This window comes from Monodelphis domestica, chromosome 2 (assembly GCF_027887165.1).
Source record: "Monodelphis domestica isolate mMonDom1 chromosome 2, mMonDom1.pri, whole genome shotgun sequence".
NCBI lineage: Eukaryota > Metazoa > Chordata > Mammalia > Didelphimorphia > Didelphidae > Monodelphis > Monodelphis domestica.
Window position 1 is genome coordinate 371,745,135 of NC_077228.1, and position 17,194 is coordinate 371,762,328.

The 17,194-nt window shown below is 34.9% G+C and overlaps 1 protein-coding gene across 1 annotated transcript in view; it reads right to left on the minus strand.

Moving 5' to 3' along the window:
- The window catches only part of PDSS2 (decaprenyl diphosphate synthase subunit 2), a 344,618-nt gene that overhangs the window by 217,577 nt on the left and 109,847 nt on the right, over positions 1-17,194 (minus strand). Inside the window, exon 2 of the mRNA XM_056818636.1 lies at positions 326-460. Within this exon, the coding sequence (XP_056674614.1) occupies positions 326-460 (135 nt within the window). The remainder of the gene's footprint in view (positions 1-325; positions 461-17,194) is intronic.

Genomic DNA, 17,194 nt, shown 5'->3' on the forward strand with positions numbered 1-17,194 from the left:
AGGGAGGGAGGGAGGAGGGAGGGAGGGAGGGAGGGAGGGAGGGAGGGAGGGAGGAAGGAAGGAATTTCATTGATAGCCCTTACCACTCATGTGCTTTGGATTCTAAGATAGAAGTTAAGAGTTAAAACCCCAAAACATCTAAATAACAAGATTGGGTCTATGAATTTAATTTTAGCCTTTTATGGTATGTGTTGTTCCCCTCTGCCTCAAAAAGAGCTAAAAAATGTTCATATATCATTAATGGTATAATTGAAATCTGTTCAAAGCAATGTCTATTAACTTAAAAAAAAACCAACAACCTTTCCAAAGGCCAATTTCTTCTTACCTGGGATAAATTCCACTGACCATGTCATGCTTGAGAGATAGTGCTGCAGTATGACTGGGTCCAGCAGCTTTGGAAATAAGTAATACCACCAGACCACGCATCTGAAGGTTATTCCGACTGTCATGTACAAGTCCCCTAAAAACACAAAAAAGTATAAGATGAGTAAGACCTTCCATTATTCATTTTAACAAGATTCACAAAATCACAATGGAAAATACATGTGGTAGAAAGTATTCTGGGTGTAGTCAGAGACCTGTGAGAACATAAGCAAGCCATTAATAATTTAAGCCTCAGATTCTTTATCTGTAAAATAGAGATTGTACGACTATACTCAGGATCAGGAGTTATGTTAGATATAGTATGTAAAATGGATTTAAAGCACTTTAAACTTTAAAGCACTATATGTATAGGTTAGTTATTTTACAAATATTTCTAAATACTTATACAAGTATTTCTAAAATTCAGGATCTCTGAGAGGATGTAAGAATATGTAAGAGACTTGATGGATTAAGAGGAGGCAAAACAAGAAACATTTACTAAGTGCTTGTTATGTGGAAAAACACTCTATTAGTAAGCTACCCAATAGCTTATATTCTAATGGGGGAAGATAACAGAAAAAAAGAGAATTTAAAAGGGGGAAGTGTGGGAAAAGAACAAGTACAGGGACCTGGTGTTTAAATCAGGGAAATCAAAAGCAGAGGTGGGAGGGGAGAGACCTGGGCTGCTCTCCCAAACTGGAGGACCAAAGAGGAATTCACTATGAAACTACCCTATTTTTGTAGACTCCTGCACATGTTAAATCAATAATTTTATCCCTATGATTTGTTCTATAGCTAGATATTTCTTTTAAGGATAATCAACTAATCTTAAAGTATAATATAATTAGGAGTAACCAGATGTAAGTTATAGTTCAAAAGGTTCTTTCCTGTCATGTTAAACCTTATTGTTAAACTTCATAACCTGTCTGCATGGCTTGCAAGATTAGAAGAGGAAGCTCTCGCCCTAGGCCTGAATATTTAGGCACTGAATGATAAAGATGCCACAAGTTCTGAAGAAAAGTTTTTGAATATATTAAGAGCCCCTCCACCCCATGTCACTTCTTCTTTATGACTCATCCCAGGCAGGCTTGGACAGGAGGCTGGACCTAAGAATTAGCAACTTTAACCAACCATATCAACTCAGGGTCATTGCTAGGGTATCCAGGGCTCCTTGCTAAAGTGGGTATCTTGAGTGTGTAAATGGGCTGGTTACCATAAGGATGGGGTATAGATGGGCTGGTGGTCAAATGCCCACTATTGTTTGGTAGCAATGTGACCAAGAGGCATACCAAATTTGTAGTTCACCAATAAGATAATGCATTAATGCCTGGACTGACCAGTCATATAAGGCTATGGCTGGAACTGAAGGGAATAAAAGCTGTTATCTGGAGAAGGTAGGGGTCTCAGACTGTGAATAAGGTCTGGTATTCTATTTGTTGGAAGGGGCAAGGTCCCTCTAAGAAACAGTTATTGGCTTGGAGCTCTGCCACAATTGTTTTATTGCAGATTGGACAAATTTCTGGCATTACATCACTAACGTGAGATGGGAGAAGGTATGATACAGACATATTTAGGGATGAGAAGGCAGAAGGGCAAGGATATTCCAGGATGAAGAGACCGTAAGCACAGAGGGAAATTCCAGGGTGAACCTATAGCTGAAGCTAGGAAAGTCAGAAACAGAGCTGGGATAGTAATGATGGAGGAATGAAATTTTTAAGTGAATTTTAAGGAAGTATTGGAGAAAACTAAAGAACTCAACCCCTTTTTGGAAGTAACACTTCCATTACATCTCTCACACACACACACACACACACACACACACACACACACACACACACACACACACACCAATTAAAGCCATAAGAAAAAAATGGTTCTCATTTTGAATTCTCAATCCAATAAATCTACCTCCAGCAGAAAAGATATTCTATGAAAGAAGATGGAAGAACAGAGCTATAAGCTGAAATATTAGTGATAAAAGCAATATAAGAAATGAAAAAGTAGGCTTTTTTCCCCTCTAATTTTTGGTGAAAGGGTGATTTGTGTCACACAAACCTTTAGAATTCTTGTTTAGGTTTGAAATTTCTTAAAACCAAAGGATCAGTTTAAATATAAGCAAACACCTGGATTCACTCGTATAAGCAAAAGGAAACAAATTATCAACATCTTGCTATTTTCCATTGTTATTATGCAAATATTATCATTCCACACAGATATAAATTTCAATCTGGAACATTGATATTTTGCTGGGCATGGTGAATTTCCAGGATTTCCAATGCAGTCATCTGGAATATTTTGAGGTTAGGGTTATAAAGTTAGTTTCATAAGAAATAAATAGTACCATCTTTTAAAGCTAATGATTATATTTTATATTATCTGAAAACCTTTTAATATTGAAGACTAGTGCCACACTCACAGGAGGCATACAGATATCATATAAACTCACAACATAAGGAAAAATTAAACTGAATGGTTAGTATATAAATGATTCACATATATTTTTATATTGAAGTCATAAGTATAGTGAAATAAACAATAAGGATAAGATAAATCAAAATTAAATATTTCCCAAATAGTATGCTTTGAAACTGTTGAATATTATCTCATAGGTATGTTGTGAAGAAGGGACCAATTTAATCTAAAGTAATTTCAAAATAAATGAAATAGTCCAATGCAAAAATGGGTTAAATATAGTACCTTCAAGACCCAGACAAAAATGTCAAAGACGTCTGCTTTGTTAGTATTAATATGATTAGCTCTATGGCCTCTCCTACAATACATAGTTTTCTAAGTAAATTTTGTTTCATCTTCTTTAACTAAGAAAGGATCTTTGTTAAGTGAGAAGACATAGCTATTTAATTTAGAATTCTAAAAAAGTTTCTACAGAACAATTTGGCTCTATACAGTGAATTAAAACATTGTTCACACCTTCATGACACAGTGATACCATTAACAGGGCTTTATATTAAGGATATTATTAAAAAGAATAAAAAAACTTATCTGTACAAAAATGTTTATAGCACTTTTATTCATAAGGGAAAAAAAAAAACCCTGACCCATATATCTAATTAGGAACGGCTGAACAAATTATAGTATACAAATAAGAAGTGTGCTAACAGAAATGAAGGAGGACTACAAAAAATACTGGAAGACATATAAAGTGATTTGGAGTAAAGAAGAAAAAATGAGAATAAGCAGAATCAGAACAGCAGCAATTAGAATTATATTTTTAAAAATACAAAGAAGAAAAAAAATCAGAGGATACTGAAATAAAGCATCACTGTTACTTTGTGGAAAGTTAATACATATTTTAAAAACCAAATTATTAAGTATTTCAAGTATGATTTTATATGAGTCATTTTAAATTTAGTTATTTGCCAGATGAGTGAAAAAGGAATTTTTTTAAGTTCTTGAGGAAAAAATACCTAAAGCCACTAAATATATTCATTAATTATACCTAAATTTATCCCAAACTTCCAAAGCTTCTTCAGTTTTATCTTATCCATATGAGTTGGTTAGGGAATACTAATTATTTTGCAAAAGATAATAGGGCCCCCTTTCTGAAAGCTTTCTCTATGCTACCATGTTTTTATTTGGGAGTTGTTGTTTTTTTCCCCATAATGATGGTAAAAAGAAGTTCTAGTTTCTAAAAATCCCTATTCTAGGTACTTAGACAAAGGAAGAAAGAATGTAATAAGAATTTATTATGTGCCAGGAACCATGCTAATCACTTACTGAAAAGTGACTAGTACCTCAGACCTCGGACTATATTACGAAGCAGATATCATCAAAACTATTTGTCTTTCTTCTTTCCAATCATATGGTTATCATGATGATGGTTCAGTCTCTTATAACTTCTCACTTGAACTGCTTCAATAGCCAACTTCCTAATCCTGCCTCAAGACATACACCACTCCAATCCATCTTCCATATAGTAGCCAAAGTGAAATGTGGGTCTGGTCATGTCACCTCCTCCTATTCTAGTTGTTCCTTATTACTAATTACTTATTACTTTTAGGACCAAATCTAAACTTATATTTTCCCACTCCCCTAATTTTTGGTTAAAGAGTGATGAAGATCACACAAATCCCCAGAACTATTTTTTGGATAGGTTGAAAATGTTTGAGAACTAAAAAATGTCTCAAGAAATATCAGAATTCATTCTGATGTGTGAAGTGCTTTACAATCTACTCCTTTCCCTACTTTTCCAGTTTTCTTATACAATATTCCTCTTCATACCCAATACAATCTATTATCCTAGTCACTTTATTATTCTGTACAATTCCTCTCTGGTCTTCTTGCCTTTGCACTGACTGTTCCCTTCTCTATTTAGCTCTGCCTCTTAGCTCTTCACCTCTTCCTTAAAAATTCAGCTCAAATACCACTTTCCACATGAAGCCTTTCCAGATCCTCCCAAAATTATATTATATGTATTTTATTTATACTTACATAAGTACATGCTATTTTTTTCCTCCTTCCATCATATAATACTCTCTGAGCAGAGAAACAGTTTCTTTTTTAAGAGAGGAGGTTAATAGTTGAGTTGGAACTTAACAGATGAAGAGAACAGGGTACCAAAATACCATGGGAAAAAGGGATGCATCTGGAGTCAAAATTCACTGGCCATCAGCTTCCTCATCTGTAAAAATGAAGTTAAACTGAATTCTCTTTAAGATCCTTTCTAGCTCCAAATCCTATGATTTGAAGTCTAGAAGGAAAGATGTTAGATGTAAAGGACAGAGGTTCTGGTTTTGAGAAGAAGAGTCATAAAGTAAAAGAGTAAAGCATTTTTAGGAATTAGGAGATAAAGCAGAAAAAAAAAACAGATAATAGTGAAGAAGTATGGTAGTTTACAAATGGTTGTGAACAAGGTTATATTTATAGAATTTGGAAGAATGGGGCTAGGACTAAATTATCCTAGGACTATGGTGGTAAATCTGTGGCACTCAGAACCTTCTCTGTGGGCATGCCAGATGTTGCATGCTAAATGTTGCTCCCTTCCCCCTCTCCACTCACACCTGAGGACCTGCCCTATAAAAGGCTCACCATCACAGTTTAGGAAGTGTCAGACTTGATGTGAGAGTGTACTGATTGGGGGAGAGAAGGAGGGAAGAGGAAATAGATACAAAAATCAAATCATGGAAATTATACATAACTTTTAAAAAATGCAGATGTTACATAAGAAAGAACACTTGTTTTGCCTACTAGTTACTTTCTCAGGTAAATTCAGAACACTCTGCACAGCCAGTTAAAAATATACAAACACACCCCACATATACCTTTGGCATTCCAAAAGTATAAATGCAATTTAAATCTTTAATAACTTTAGAAATATACATGTTGCAAACTTACAAAAAACACTCGAAAGGTGTATAATTTAGATGTCCACTATTGATGTTTTTTAGGAAAACTCAACATAACCACTGCCTTCTGCAATAGATCACTCTAGTTGATTTTTGAACTTTGTAAAAAGCAGCTGCTGCTCAGTGACTGAAAAGAAATGGGTTGCATTTGTAATCCTAGTCTTAAAACCATCCAAAGAATGAGATTTTGATGATAATTTCATTGTGGCTAAACAAGAAAAAGTCAAATGGAGATAGATCAGACAACCAATCTGATTAAACAAAAGGATCACCTCTACTAATCCACAGGTCCAAGAAAGTGTCATCTAGAAACTGGTGTACCCACAATGTTTGATAGCGTGCTCTTCATATAGCTACATGACCTGTCTAGTTTTAAATTCATATTCTGGTTTCTAAGAGTTCATTTTCAGTTGGAGTGTTTGAATGACTGTTTTAATTTTTTCTCAGTATCAGATGAAAAAAAATAATCAAAAGAAACATTGTGATAAGGAAAAGAAGCTATGAATTTATATTGTTGTTAGTATGATACCATAAAATTACATCATAGCAGAGGTTGTGCCCAAGTTTTGATATCTAATAACCTTGTTCTCTAGATTATAAAACACCTAAATATGATAAGGTGATATTTCTGCATACCTAGTTTAGGAAAAATTTTGTCCAGGAACTCCTGAAGACATTTGTAAATTTTTGGTGTTTGGAGAAAATTTTCTTTTTCTTTTTTAGCAGAGCAAATTTTTGAGCTGTAGGTGTTATTGGTTTATCTCCACATGACTGCTTTCAAAAAAGGGTGTTAATGAACTGAATTTGAGGATACACTGTTTTGGAAACAGTTATTTAATTTATTCAAGCTGTTAATCTGCCCCCAGAGGAATGAACTTACTTCGTTACATGAAAACCAACTTATCTTCTTTTTACAATAGTTTCCAGAAGCCTTTTAAAATTAGCATATATTGCAACCCTGACTTTGAAGGTAATTCAGCAAATGATGAGAAGAGAAATGGGATAGGGAAATCTCAGTTGTAATTGATTTAGAAAATAGCGTATAGAACTAGTCTTTATGTATGAATCCAGGAATAAAAGATGAGTATTCTAATTAGAAAATGTTTTTTCTCGGGGTCATTATGGGTAGAACCATTTATTTGTTCTTTTAAAAATGTTTGATTGATATCTCATTTTAAAAAAAATTATATTAATTTCTAAAATAATCTTTTTTCTTCTCCTACCCAATAGATTTTTCCTTTTAATAAAGACTTTTTAAAAACTCAGTAAAAGCAACCAACATATTAACATGTTTGACAACATATTTAATATTCCATACTTCTGGTCTGCCATGCCTCCAATGTACGAAGGGAGCTGCACTTTTTTATCTCTTTACTAGGACCAATCTTAGTCATTATAACTACATGGTGTCAGGTTTTTTTTTTCTATTCACATTTTCATGAAAGTTGTTTTCATCATTCAGCTGACTTTACTGTTTTTTTCTGAGTTCTTGATATATAGTTTCTCATGGTATGAAATTTGATAACTTTTATGTATTGTTATTTGCTTAGCTATTCCATAAATAACTATTTCTAATTCTTTCTACTATAAAAAAAGTGCTGTTATGAATATTTCAGGGGATAGGAACACATTGAGGTATAGACTCACAAGGGGACCTCTGGTTCAAAGAATTTTAGTCACTCTTTTAGCATAATTCTAAATTCTTTTCTAGAATGATTAGGCAAATTCATAGCTCTTAAATGATGGGTGTGAGCAGTGATGGAGATGGGATATTGTGCTTTGAAATCCTGTGCTTTTCAGCAGTTAGCAAATATTGCAAAATAGAATATAGAAAAGTATATACCAATCTTGTACTTTTTACTCATGACATATACCACTCTGTGACTTTCCTATGCCTTCTACCCAGCTGATAAGAGTTTGCCTAACAATATAAAGCTGTAGAGGAGATTGGTTGGTAGTTGATTGATAGGTGATGTTAAGCAGGACACAGTAGGGGGCATAACATATTGTGTGCTAGGGGATCTTTGTAAATAAGGGAAATTCTTTATAATTAAGATAAACTCCCCAAACCCTGCATATAGCCCCTTTCTCTTTTTGTGCCCTAAAGTTCATCACCTTTATTATGTGTGTAGATCCTTAAAACACACCTAAAGGGTATCTATCTGCCTACCCAAAGCCCATTTTCTGAGTTTTTAGCCTAGAATGTGCCAAAATTAGGGGGATGGGGGGAGCATGCGAGAGGAGGGGCAGAACATTCTGAGAAACGGTGGGGGAGTTTCCAAGAATGGGTGGAGGCAATCCCCAAGACCCTATATAAATCTAGCAACCTTAATCCTTCCATTGGCTATTCCAGCTTTGCAAGGGCAATTCCATTACCCTGGCTATTCCACTGCCCATATCTTCCTCAAATAAACACTTGAATGCCTTCAGATGAATGGAGTCTGAGTTTCCAATTCTTTGGATGATAATGTGCCTTTGCTCTCCCACATCATTAACAATATATTAATTTCCATGTTTTCCTGTGGCACCACCAGCATTATTTTCATCTCTGTAAATTTATTGGATATGATGTAAAACTTCGTAACTGTTTTGATTTGTTCCTTTTATTAGTGATTTGGAGGAAATTATATATAGTTAATGGGCTTTGTGATTTTTTGAGGGTGGAAAACTGTTCATATCTTTTGAGCACTTAACCATGGTTCTTAGTTTCATACTTATGTTAATCCCCTTTTAGTTTAGATATAAGCTCTTTATCAAAGGAGATATTTGATGCAAAGTTCTTTTATCCTCAATCAACAATTATTCTTCTTGATCTAGTTGTTATTTTTTCATGCGAAAGTTTTTCAATTTCACATCATGAAAACTATCTATTTTATTTCTTGTCATCTCTTCTATCTTTTATATTATTAAGAATTCTCTCCATTACATAATGGTGGAACTATAATTTTCCTCTTTTTTATAATGTGAATGATTATATTTGAGTTTCATATTCAGAGCCATCTTATTGTAGTCTGTGGTATAAGATGATGGTATATACTTTTTTTTTTTTGCCAAGCTATTTTTCAGTTTTCCCTATATTTCTTGTGATATAGGGGTGATTTCTCTGACTAGTTTGTTCTTGGATTTATTCAACATAGTGGTGAAGATTCAACACCAGAAAGGATCTGAGGTTAATTTGTTCAATTCTCCAATATTACAGAGGAAAAACAGATCCCAAAAGATTAAACAATTTGCCCTAGGGTCACAAAGGTAATAAATAATGGAAGAAGGATTCAAATTTAGATTGTCAACTCAATGGTCTTTTAATTGGCCTGTTGTGGCTTTTTAGTTTATTACTTCCTTTTCCAATAACTGGTTTGCTCTCTGCCTATTACTTTAACATTTAATCTCTATGAGATTCTAATATACCTCACAAATTTCACTGAAAGTACTTTGAAGTCACAAATCGAACAGCCAAAAGTCTTCAGTTACTTCAGAAAATACTCTTTATAAAATATAAGTATAATTAAAGGGAAAAAAACCAAGTCAACATAACACTTAAAAATTATATTGTCTTAGTAAGAATATCCAATAATCTATTTTAAACAGTTCCTATAAAATTTTTGCCCAAAAGGGATATTTTGGTTAACTAAAGGGACTGCTAAAAAGGAAAAAACTTATGAAGAAACAAATCAATTTAAACTGGATTTAATTCAATGAAATGTATTATATTCATATAAGTTTCCCTTGTAGGACTATACCTATAAATAGCCATTAACCTAAAACTAGACATTTGATAACAATCACTTAAATGGGAATCTGTTAATATTAATTTAAGGGCTTTATTTTTATTCATTGAATTGGATGAGTAAGGTACTATCTCTTTAAGATGTCCTTTTATATGAAGTAGTTTGTTGATGAATGAAATAAGCATTCAAATTCACTTGACTAGGACAAAAATGGGCTCAGAGTCCTAGGGGGAGCAGTAACTCTGACTTCAGAGTTCTGATAAAATTGTTGCTCAATTAGAATGTGACAGACACCAGAACTGTTGCACGTGCACCAGCACGGGATAAATCAATTTGATTACAGATAGACATGATGAGAATTGAATTACCAAACAATAAACTAAGTTTGGGTAGTACAAAGAGGGCCTTGAATACGAACCTATTAAGAGGAGAGAGATGAAAGGAAAGATTTCAGAACTGTTAGTTAAGCTTGCTTGGAGCAATGGATACCAATGGATACTACATTGCTGTTGGGAACTAAGTTCTCAGGAGGAGTGGAACAGCTTGAAATAGAGAATCAGAGGTCACCCAGGAGATTGGTTTGCTAAGATGCAGAGTTCAGTGAGGTACTATTCAATCATAGCATGAATCAAGTCAGCTTAGTGTGGAAGCATCTGTTCATCACAGAAGCTAGTTTCATCAAGGAATTTTTAGAGACAGTTACTGAGACAGAAAGACAACACTAAGGTTTACTGTTCTGGATCCTAAGGTTACCCGAAACACACAGGTTTTCTTCACTTATATGACTCCTTAGCAGATTTCTGTAAAGGTATGCCCTATCTCTCCAGATCTTTAGTGCCTTGGAAGGTTTAGGAGTGGATTGTGATGTATTTATTATCCCCACATTTGCTTCAATATATGAATACTTGTGTTGTTTTACTATTTCTTTTGCTTTATTGTTATGTAAGTGGTTAGGTTTTGTTAAAGATGACTTAAATTTTTTTTAATTTTTAATTTTTTTAAACACTTACCTTCCACCTTAGAATCAATATTGTGCATTGGTTCTAAGGCAGAAGAGTGGTAAGGACTAGGAAATGGGGTTAAGACTTGCCCAGGGTCAAACAGTTGGGAAGTATTTGAGGCCAAATGTGAACCCAGGACCTCCCATCTCTAGGCCTGGCTTTCAATCTACAGAGTCATCCAGCTGCCCCCTGACCCCCTTTTAAAAGAGATTTTATTGTACCAATTACATGCAATAACAAATTTCAATGTACATTTTCCAAAATTATAAGATCCAAATTGTTTCCCTCAATTTGAGATGGTAAGCAATTTAATATGGGCAAAATTTACTTCCATATTGGTCACTGTTGTAAGAAAATGTTCATATAAATCCAAAATCCCAAAATAAAAACATAAATAAACTTGAGTGAACAATAGTATACTATGAACGGCATTCTGACTCCAATACTTCTTTCTCTGGAGATGGATAGCATTCTTTGTCATAAGTCCTTCAGAATTGTCCTGGATCATTGTATTGCTGAGAGTAGTTAAATCTTTCACAGTTGATCACTGTACAATATTGCTGTTACTGTGTATAATGTTCTCCTGGTTCTGCTCATTTCACTCTGCATCAGTTCATGTAAGTCTTTCCAGATTTTTCTGAAATCATCCTGCTCATCATTTCTTATAATACAACAGTATCCCATCACCATCATATACCATAATTTGTTCAGCCATTCCCAAATTAATGGACATCCCCTCAATGTCTAATTCTTTGCTACCACAAAAAGTTGCTAAAATATTTTTGTAGAAATAGGTCCTTTCTCTACTTAAAAAAAAATCTCTTCAGAATATAGATCAAAGGGTATGCACAGTTTTATGGCCTTTTGGGCAGAGTTCCAAATTGCCCTGCAGAATGATTGGATTAATTCACAACTTAAGAGATGTTATCTTTTGAGAGTCTGGGCTTTGGCAAATAGAAACACATCCATAAGAACTTAGGAGCTAAAGTGGTTAATAGGGATGGTTGTGGTCTCCTATATTCCTTGGGTACTGAGAAAGTAGAACAACTTCTGGTAGTGGTCATTCTCTGGGAACCTAAACTCTCCAGTGTGCAGACCTGATTGGAGAGAGTGCTCATACTGCTCAGAGAATGAGTAGATGCCTGCAAGATGTGAGGGATTACACTGTTAGAAGTTACATGACTTGGTCCATAGTCACCTTTTGTTTGGTCTTCCTTCCCTTGGTGTAAGGATCTGTGAGATCTCAAATGCAGCTGTAGTTTTCCCTTCCCTAGCATCAGGATTTTGGTTTACTAGACCAGTTGTGGTGGAAATAATGACAATTTCAGAGTGATGGAGAAGAAAAGAGTTTATCCACAGAGACAGTGCGCAGGGAAGAAAGGGGCCATCTGACATTGATTGGATGGAGGAGCACTATTCAAATATCCTAGCTTATTGAACACTAGCCTCTCAGCTGAATATAATCACTCAATCAGACTTTTCTGCTTACCAGTCCCTTTTCTGTATGGGAATAAAAACTTCCTGTTCAATGTCTGATTCATGTTTGTACTATAGAGACCTTTTTAACTTCCTCCCTCTTCCTTCTTTAGAACTGAGCCCCAAATAGAATTATTCCTTAGTAATTTGAAGTAGAGGTATACCTGAAGAGGTGGGACCTTCATTCCTCCATTGAAGAGACATAATTTCAAAATAACAAATTCATGGCAAACTCTCAAGGATGGATCAGGGACTGGGATAAGTGAAGGCTACCAGTTCCTAAGTGTAATGTATGGGGTGTTCAGGGAGGGATAGTATCTCTGGTATAGAGGGCTTGTCGTGCCCTCCTAGGGCTCTCCAGCCTCTGACCCTCACCTGACACCCAGCTCTCACTTGTGGCTCCCAGTAGCTGCTAGCAGGAGGCACCGGACACACCCCAGGCAACGGCTTTGACAGGCTGGCTAAACCTTGTGAAGGTAGCCATCGGGTTGTAGACCCCTAGTGAACCAGGGCTTTGCTCACCCAGCACTTGAAGACTGCTTTGAACAAACAGACAGAAGAAACCAATAAGAAGGTTCAATGGCTGAGATGGCGACGCAGCAAGGCACTGTGGAGTGCTTAGGGCGTGTTGGAGCACAAAAGACAACATGGCCATCCAATGCAGTAACAACTTTTCGTGCCACTGGACCCAGGCTTCCAACGCCGAGAGAGTGGGACTGTCTCTGTGCATCGACTTTTACACTTAAATCTCCTTCACACACAAGTGTCTTTGTGCATACTCATCTATCATAGATGAAAATGCACAAAGACAATCGTCATCCTTGGTTACCGAGAGACTACTACTATTTCTGTGGAAGGGCAGAGCCCCCCTCCCTAGTAGAAGGAGAATTCCTCCACCATATACTAAAGGGGAGTGGGGAAAGGAAGCACAATATCCAATGAATAATCCAGGCCTTTTAACTATAAGTACAGTATTCTTTTCTGACTTAAATGTACTACATATTATTTAACCTATCCAATAAATAAGAATATGAAATATGAGGTCTATTAAATTAACAGGAGTGAGAGAATGCATATATTAAAGAAAAACAAAATAAAATGGGAAGAGATGTATTTATCAGAACTTTTGAAGAGAAATATACCTATATTTTTCTAACTTTCTAAGCAATTTATTCTTTATTTGCTATGAAATTTATTGTTGTTGAGAAGTATAAACTATCTTTTCTAAGATCATATAGAACAAAAGGCTAGAAAATTTCAGACGTTAACTGTTTTTTAAAGGAAATAAAATTTAAAAAATTTTTATCTGCATATCGGTATACAAAACAACATATCACTAAAAGATTTGGATGCAGTACCAAGGTTTAAGCAGTGCCAGAGAAGAACTGATATGTTAAAAATAAATGACCAATTCAGTCATGCTAACATTTTATATACTTTGCTGTAAAAAATAAAGTAATGAAATCCCACATAAGCATACTCTACAAAGGTAAATCATTATAACTTTATGCAGACTAAAAAAATGGTTTGCATTTTATAGAATTTTATATAAAACTAGAAATACTACCAGAAATCAATTTTTATTAAAAACTGCATTATTACCAATATACGCTGAGCCCAAACCACCTTACACTTGAAATAAATTTAAGGCCTGAGGTGACCAGTCTTTAGAATCTGGGAACTAGAGCAGGTCATTTGACATGGCTCCCGGGCCATATTCACATGGCACCTGAATAAAATCCCCAAGAGATAACCTGACCAAGTTAACTGTTACAGAAAAGCCTTCCAGAAGTGGCAATTAGATTTGATGGATTTGTGGCAGAAGACAGGTGGCTGTATGAAAGAAGAAGAGAAAGAAAAGAAGCAGGGTGAGGGTGGAAGATGAGAAAGGCACTGGGTAAAAAAAAAAATCACGCTAGGAACTTTTTAAAAAACCTAAACAGCATTAACCAATAGTGGCTTACAGAAAAATACCAAATTAAGATCAAGAAAAACAACTAAAAATAAGAGAATACAAGATAGGTCTGTTTTATAGCAAGCTAAAGACTGGACACCTGAGAATTAAAAACAGTGAGAAAATAGTATGCTTCAATAATCCAAACATTATAAAAATACTAAGGGACCAGAAAAAGAACCACTTATATAATATAATCATCCAACCAATGAATACTAAGTGGGCAGCTAGGAGGTGAAATGGATAGAGTACTAGGCCTTGAATCAGAAAGATGAGTTCAAATCTGGCCTCAGACACTCAGCTGTGCAAATCTGAATAAATCACTTTACCTGGTTTGCCTCAGGTTCCTCTGTAAAACCATTCCATGTATCTTTACCAAGAAAACCCCAAATGGGGTTGGCCATGACTGAAAACAGCTGAACAACAATAAATATTAAATTCTAAGATATAAAGATTTAATATATAACTTCTTTGATCATATTATTTAAAAATTCAATGTAATTTTGGAGTATATGGGGTAAAAAAATCAAGTTCTGAAACATGGGCATCATTACACTATGAAGACATAAGAAACTCTTAGTATGTACTCAGGCAGTGACACTGGCTAACATCTAATGTACTGTGAATTACACCTCTTACTACCACCGTCGATGTGTTGCAAAAAAGAAATCAAGCAAATATGAATGAGTGTTCCCTTAATGCTTTGTGCTTTTTTCAACTTGTAGCCCCAATTTCAATGAACTCCACTACTGAAATATAAGAAAAATGCTGGGATATTAATCTCCTGTAATTTTCTGTAGTTTTTATTAAACCGGAACACAGCCTTGTTCTATCGATAAAACAAAAAACAAAACCTCTGTACAAGTAATGAATGTTGAGTGTTTGGAGTATCAGTCCTGTAAATTAATGGTGGTTATTCAATTGTGGAAAAATCAGAAAATTTGCCCCAATACAAGTTGTGACAGACAAAAAGTAGGTTGTTGCTGAAAATAATGCCTTTCACATGTATGTAGCTGATTACTGAGACCAAAGTTAAATATACAAGATATAATAGCAGATGGAAGCTAGTAAAATTAAATAAGTCTGAGGGAGAAGAGAAAGCAATGTTTTTACTAAGAACTACATAAAAACTTATGGGGAAGCAAGGAAAATGATGGAATTAAGTTGGGAAAGTGCTTTAAAAAACAAGCCATAATCATTCGTATCTTAACAAAATATTAATTTGCCATTGAGAGTCAAAATTAAAATGCAGGTGGTCTGGGAAAATAAAATTTTGTTCACATACACCACAGTTCTTGAAAGGTTACTCAAAATGCTGTTGTGAACTACTATATGATATCCCAACAAAGTAAGATTTAACCTTATGAAAAAGACAGGTTGAAGTAATGGTTACTTTTGGGAGTGATAACTGAAAAGTAGTGTGGCAGAAAACAGGGTTAAACCAGTGTCTTATAGGACATGCCATAATAAATTCTCAAAGGATAAAGAAGCTAAATATAAAAAAAAAATTTAAAAGAAGAGAATGCAAGGCTCTATCCCTTAAAACTGGATAAAGAATGTATTTTTTTTAAACCCTTACCTTCCATCTTGGAATCAATACTGTGTATTGGTTCCAAGGCAGAAGAGTGGTAAAGGCTAGGCAATGGGGGTTAAGTGACTTGCCCAGGATCACATAGCCGGGAAATGTCTGAGGCCAGATTTGAATCTAGGACCTCCTGTCTCTAGGCCTGGCTCTTCAATCCACTGAGTTACCTAGCTGTTCCTTAGCGAATGTATTTTTGATCAGCCATGATAGAAAGAAAATTATAAAGACTAAATATATTACCTATTTGGATTATATAATGTCCCCCATCCCTAACGTTTTGGGGAAAATTATAAAATTAATTCAACTAATTTTCTACAAATAGATTTTTTCACAATATAAAATATAAGATCAATAGATCCCTGTAATTTTTCTGCCATTATAAATTTAAATTTGGATAGATAATAAAAGAGAATTATAAATAAATAGGTGAGCTAAAAGGGAATGTCTACTGCGATAGTGGTAGTCCCTAAAACACCTCTTGGAAATAAAAATTGGGTGAGGGGGAAATTATCTGATATGCAAGTTTCATTTCCCTACTATTTCACATGACTCCACCTACTGAATACTGAATTTAAGTAGGGAGCAGGGCTCAGAATATCTCATTTCTCCTCTGGTTGCACTACTTTGAGATTTTCCTGACTTTTCTATCATGCTCCAAAAAGTTCATTATTGAGAAAACCTCGTCAGCCTGAAAAATCCTATCAGTTTTGGGGACTCCACTTCATCACCACCCTCTTTCTATTCTTTTGCTTGAAGGTAGTGCTCTGAACATCAAAACCTCTTTTTATAAGGAGGGAGCTGAGCTTAGAACATCTCATTTCTCATCTGGCTCTAATTTGGGAATTTTCTGCCTTTTCTACCTTCCCTATCCCTTTTCTTCTCCATTCTCCTTTTTAGCCACCTTTTACTTTCTATAGGTTGTGTTTCCCCATGTAATATAAGGTCTTGAGAACAGGGCCTGTTTTTCTTTTTTCTAATTTGTCTTATTTTCCTTAACCACAGCACTTAGCCTAGTGCCTGGCAAATACTAGGCCTGCCATAAATGTTTATTGACTGACTGACTGAATATTCTGGAGTATGCCTGTAGTATTTTCAACCTAAGATGTAGGGGAAAATGCCACCCACTGACCAACACTAGGACAATTCACAAGAGAAAGTGTATTAGTTGTCAGAGAAGAGGAGGTGGGCCCTAAGGTTCAAAGGTGTTAAGCTGCCATCCTTAAAGGCAGGAGGTAAGAGCAATAAAATACCTTTTAAAAATGTAAAAATATTAAAACATTTTAATTTATTATTTACTTTTAACAATCTTTTCTTTTTAAATTTTGGGTTCTAAATTCTCTCTTTCCCTCCCACTCCCTCCCACAACCACTGAGAAGGCAAGCAACATATCAATTATACATGTGAAATCATGCAAAATATTTCCATATTACCCATATATTTTTAAAGTAAAAAAATAGAGAAAATTATTTTTCAGTTTTCACTCAGGATTCATCAGTTTGTTTTTTTGTGGAGGTGGATAGCATTTTTTCATCATGAGTCTTTTGGAACAGAATAGACTATTTCAATGTGAAGACTTACTTGCTCAAAATGAGAACAACTATGTGTAAGGTAATCTGTTGGTTGCTGTGTAGATGTTGATAGAAGGTGCTAATCTGTTGCCACCATAAACATGGAGACTTTGCCTGAGACAAATTGTTATTTAATGATTCCTTGAACTGCTTCCT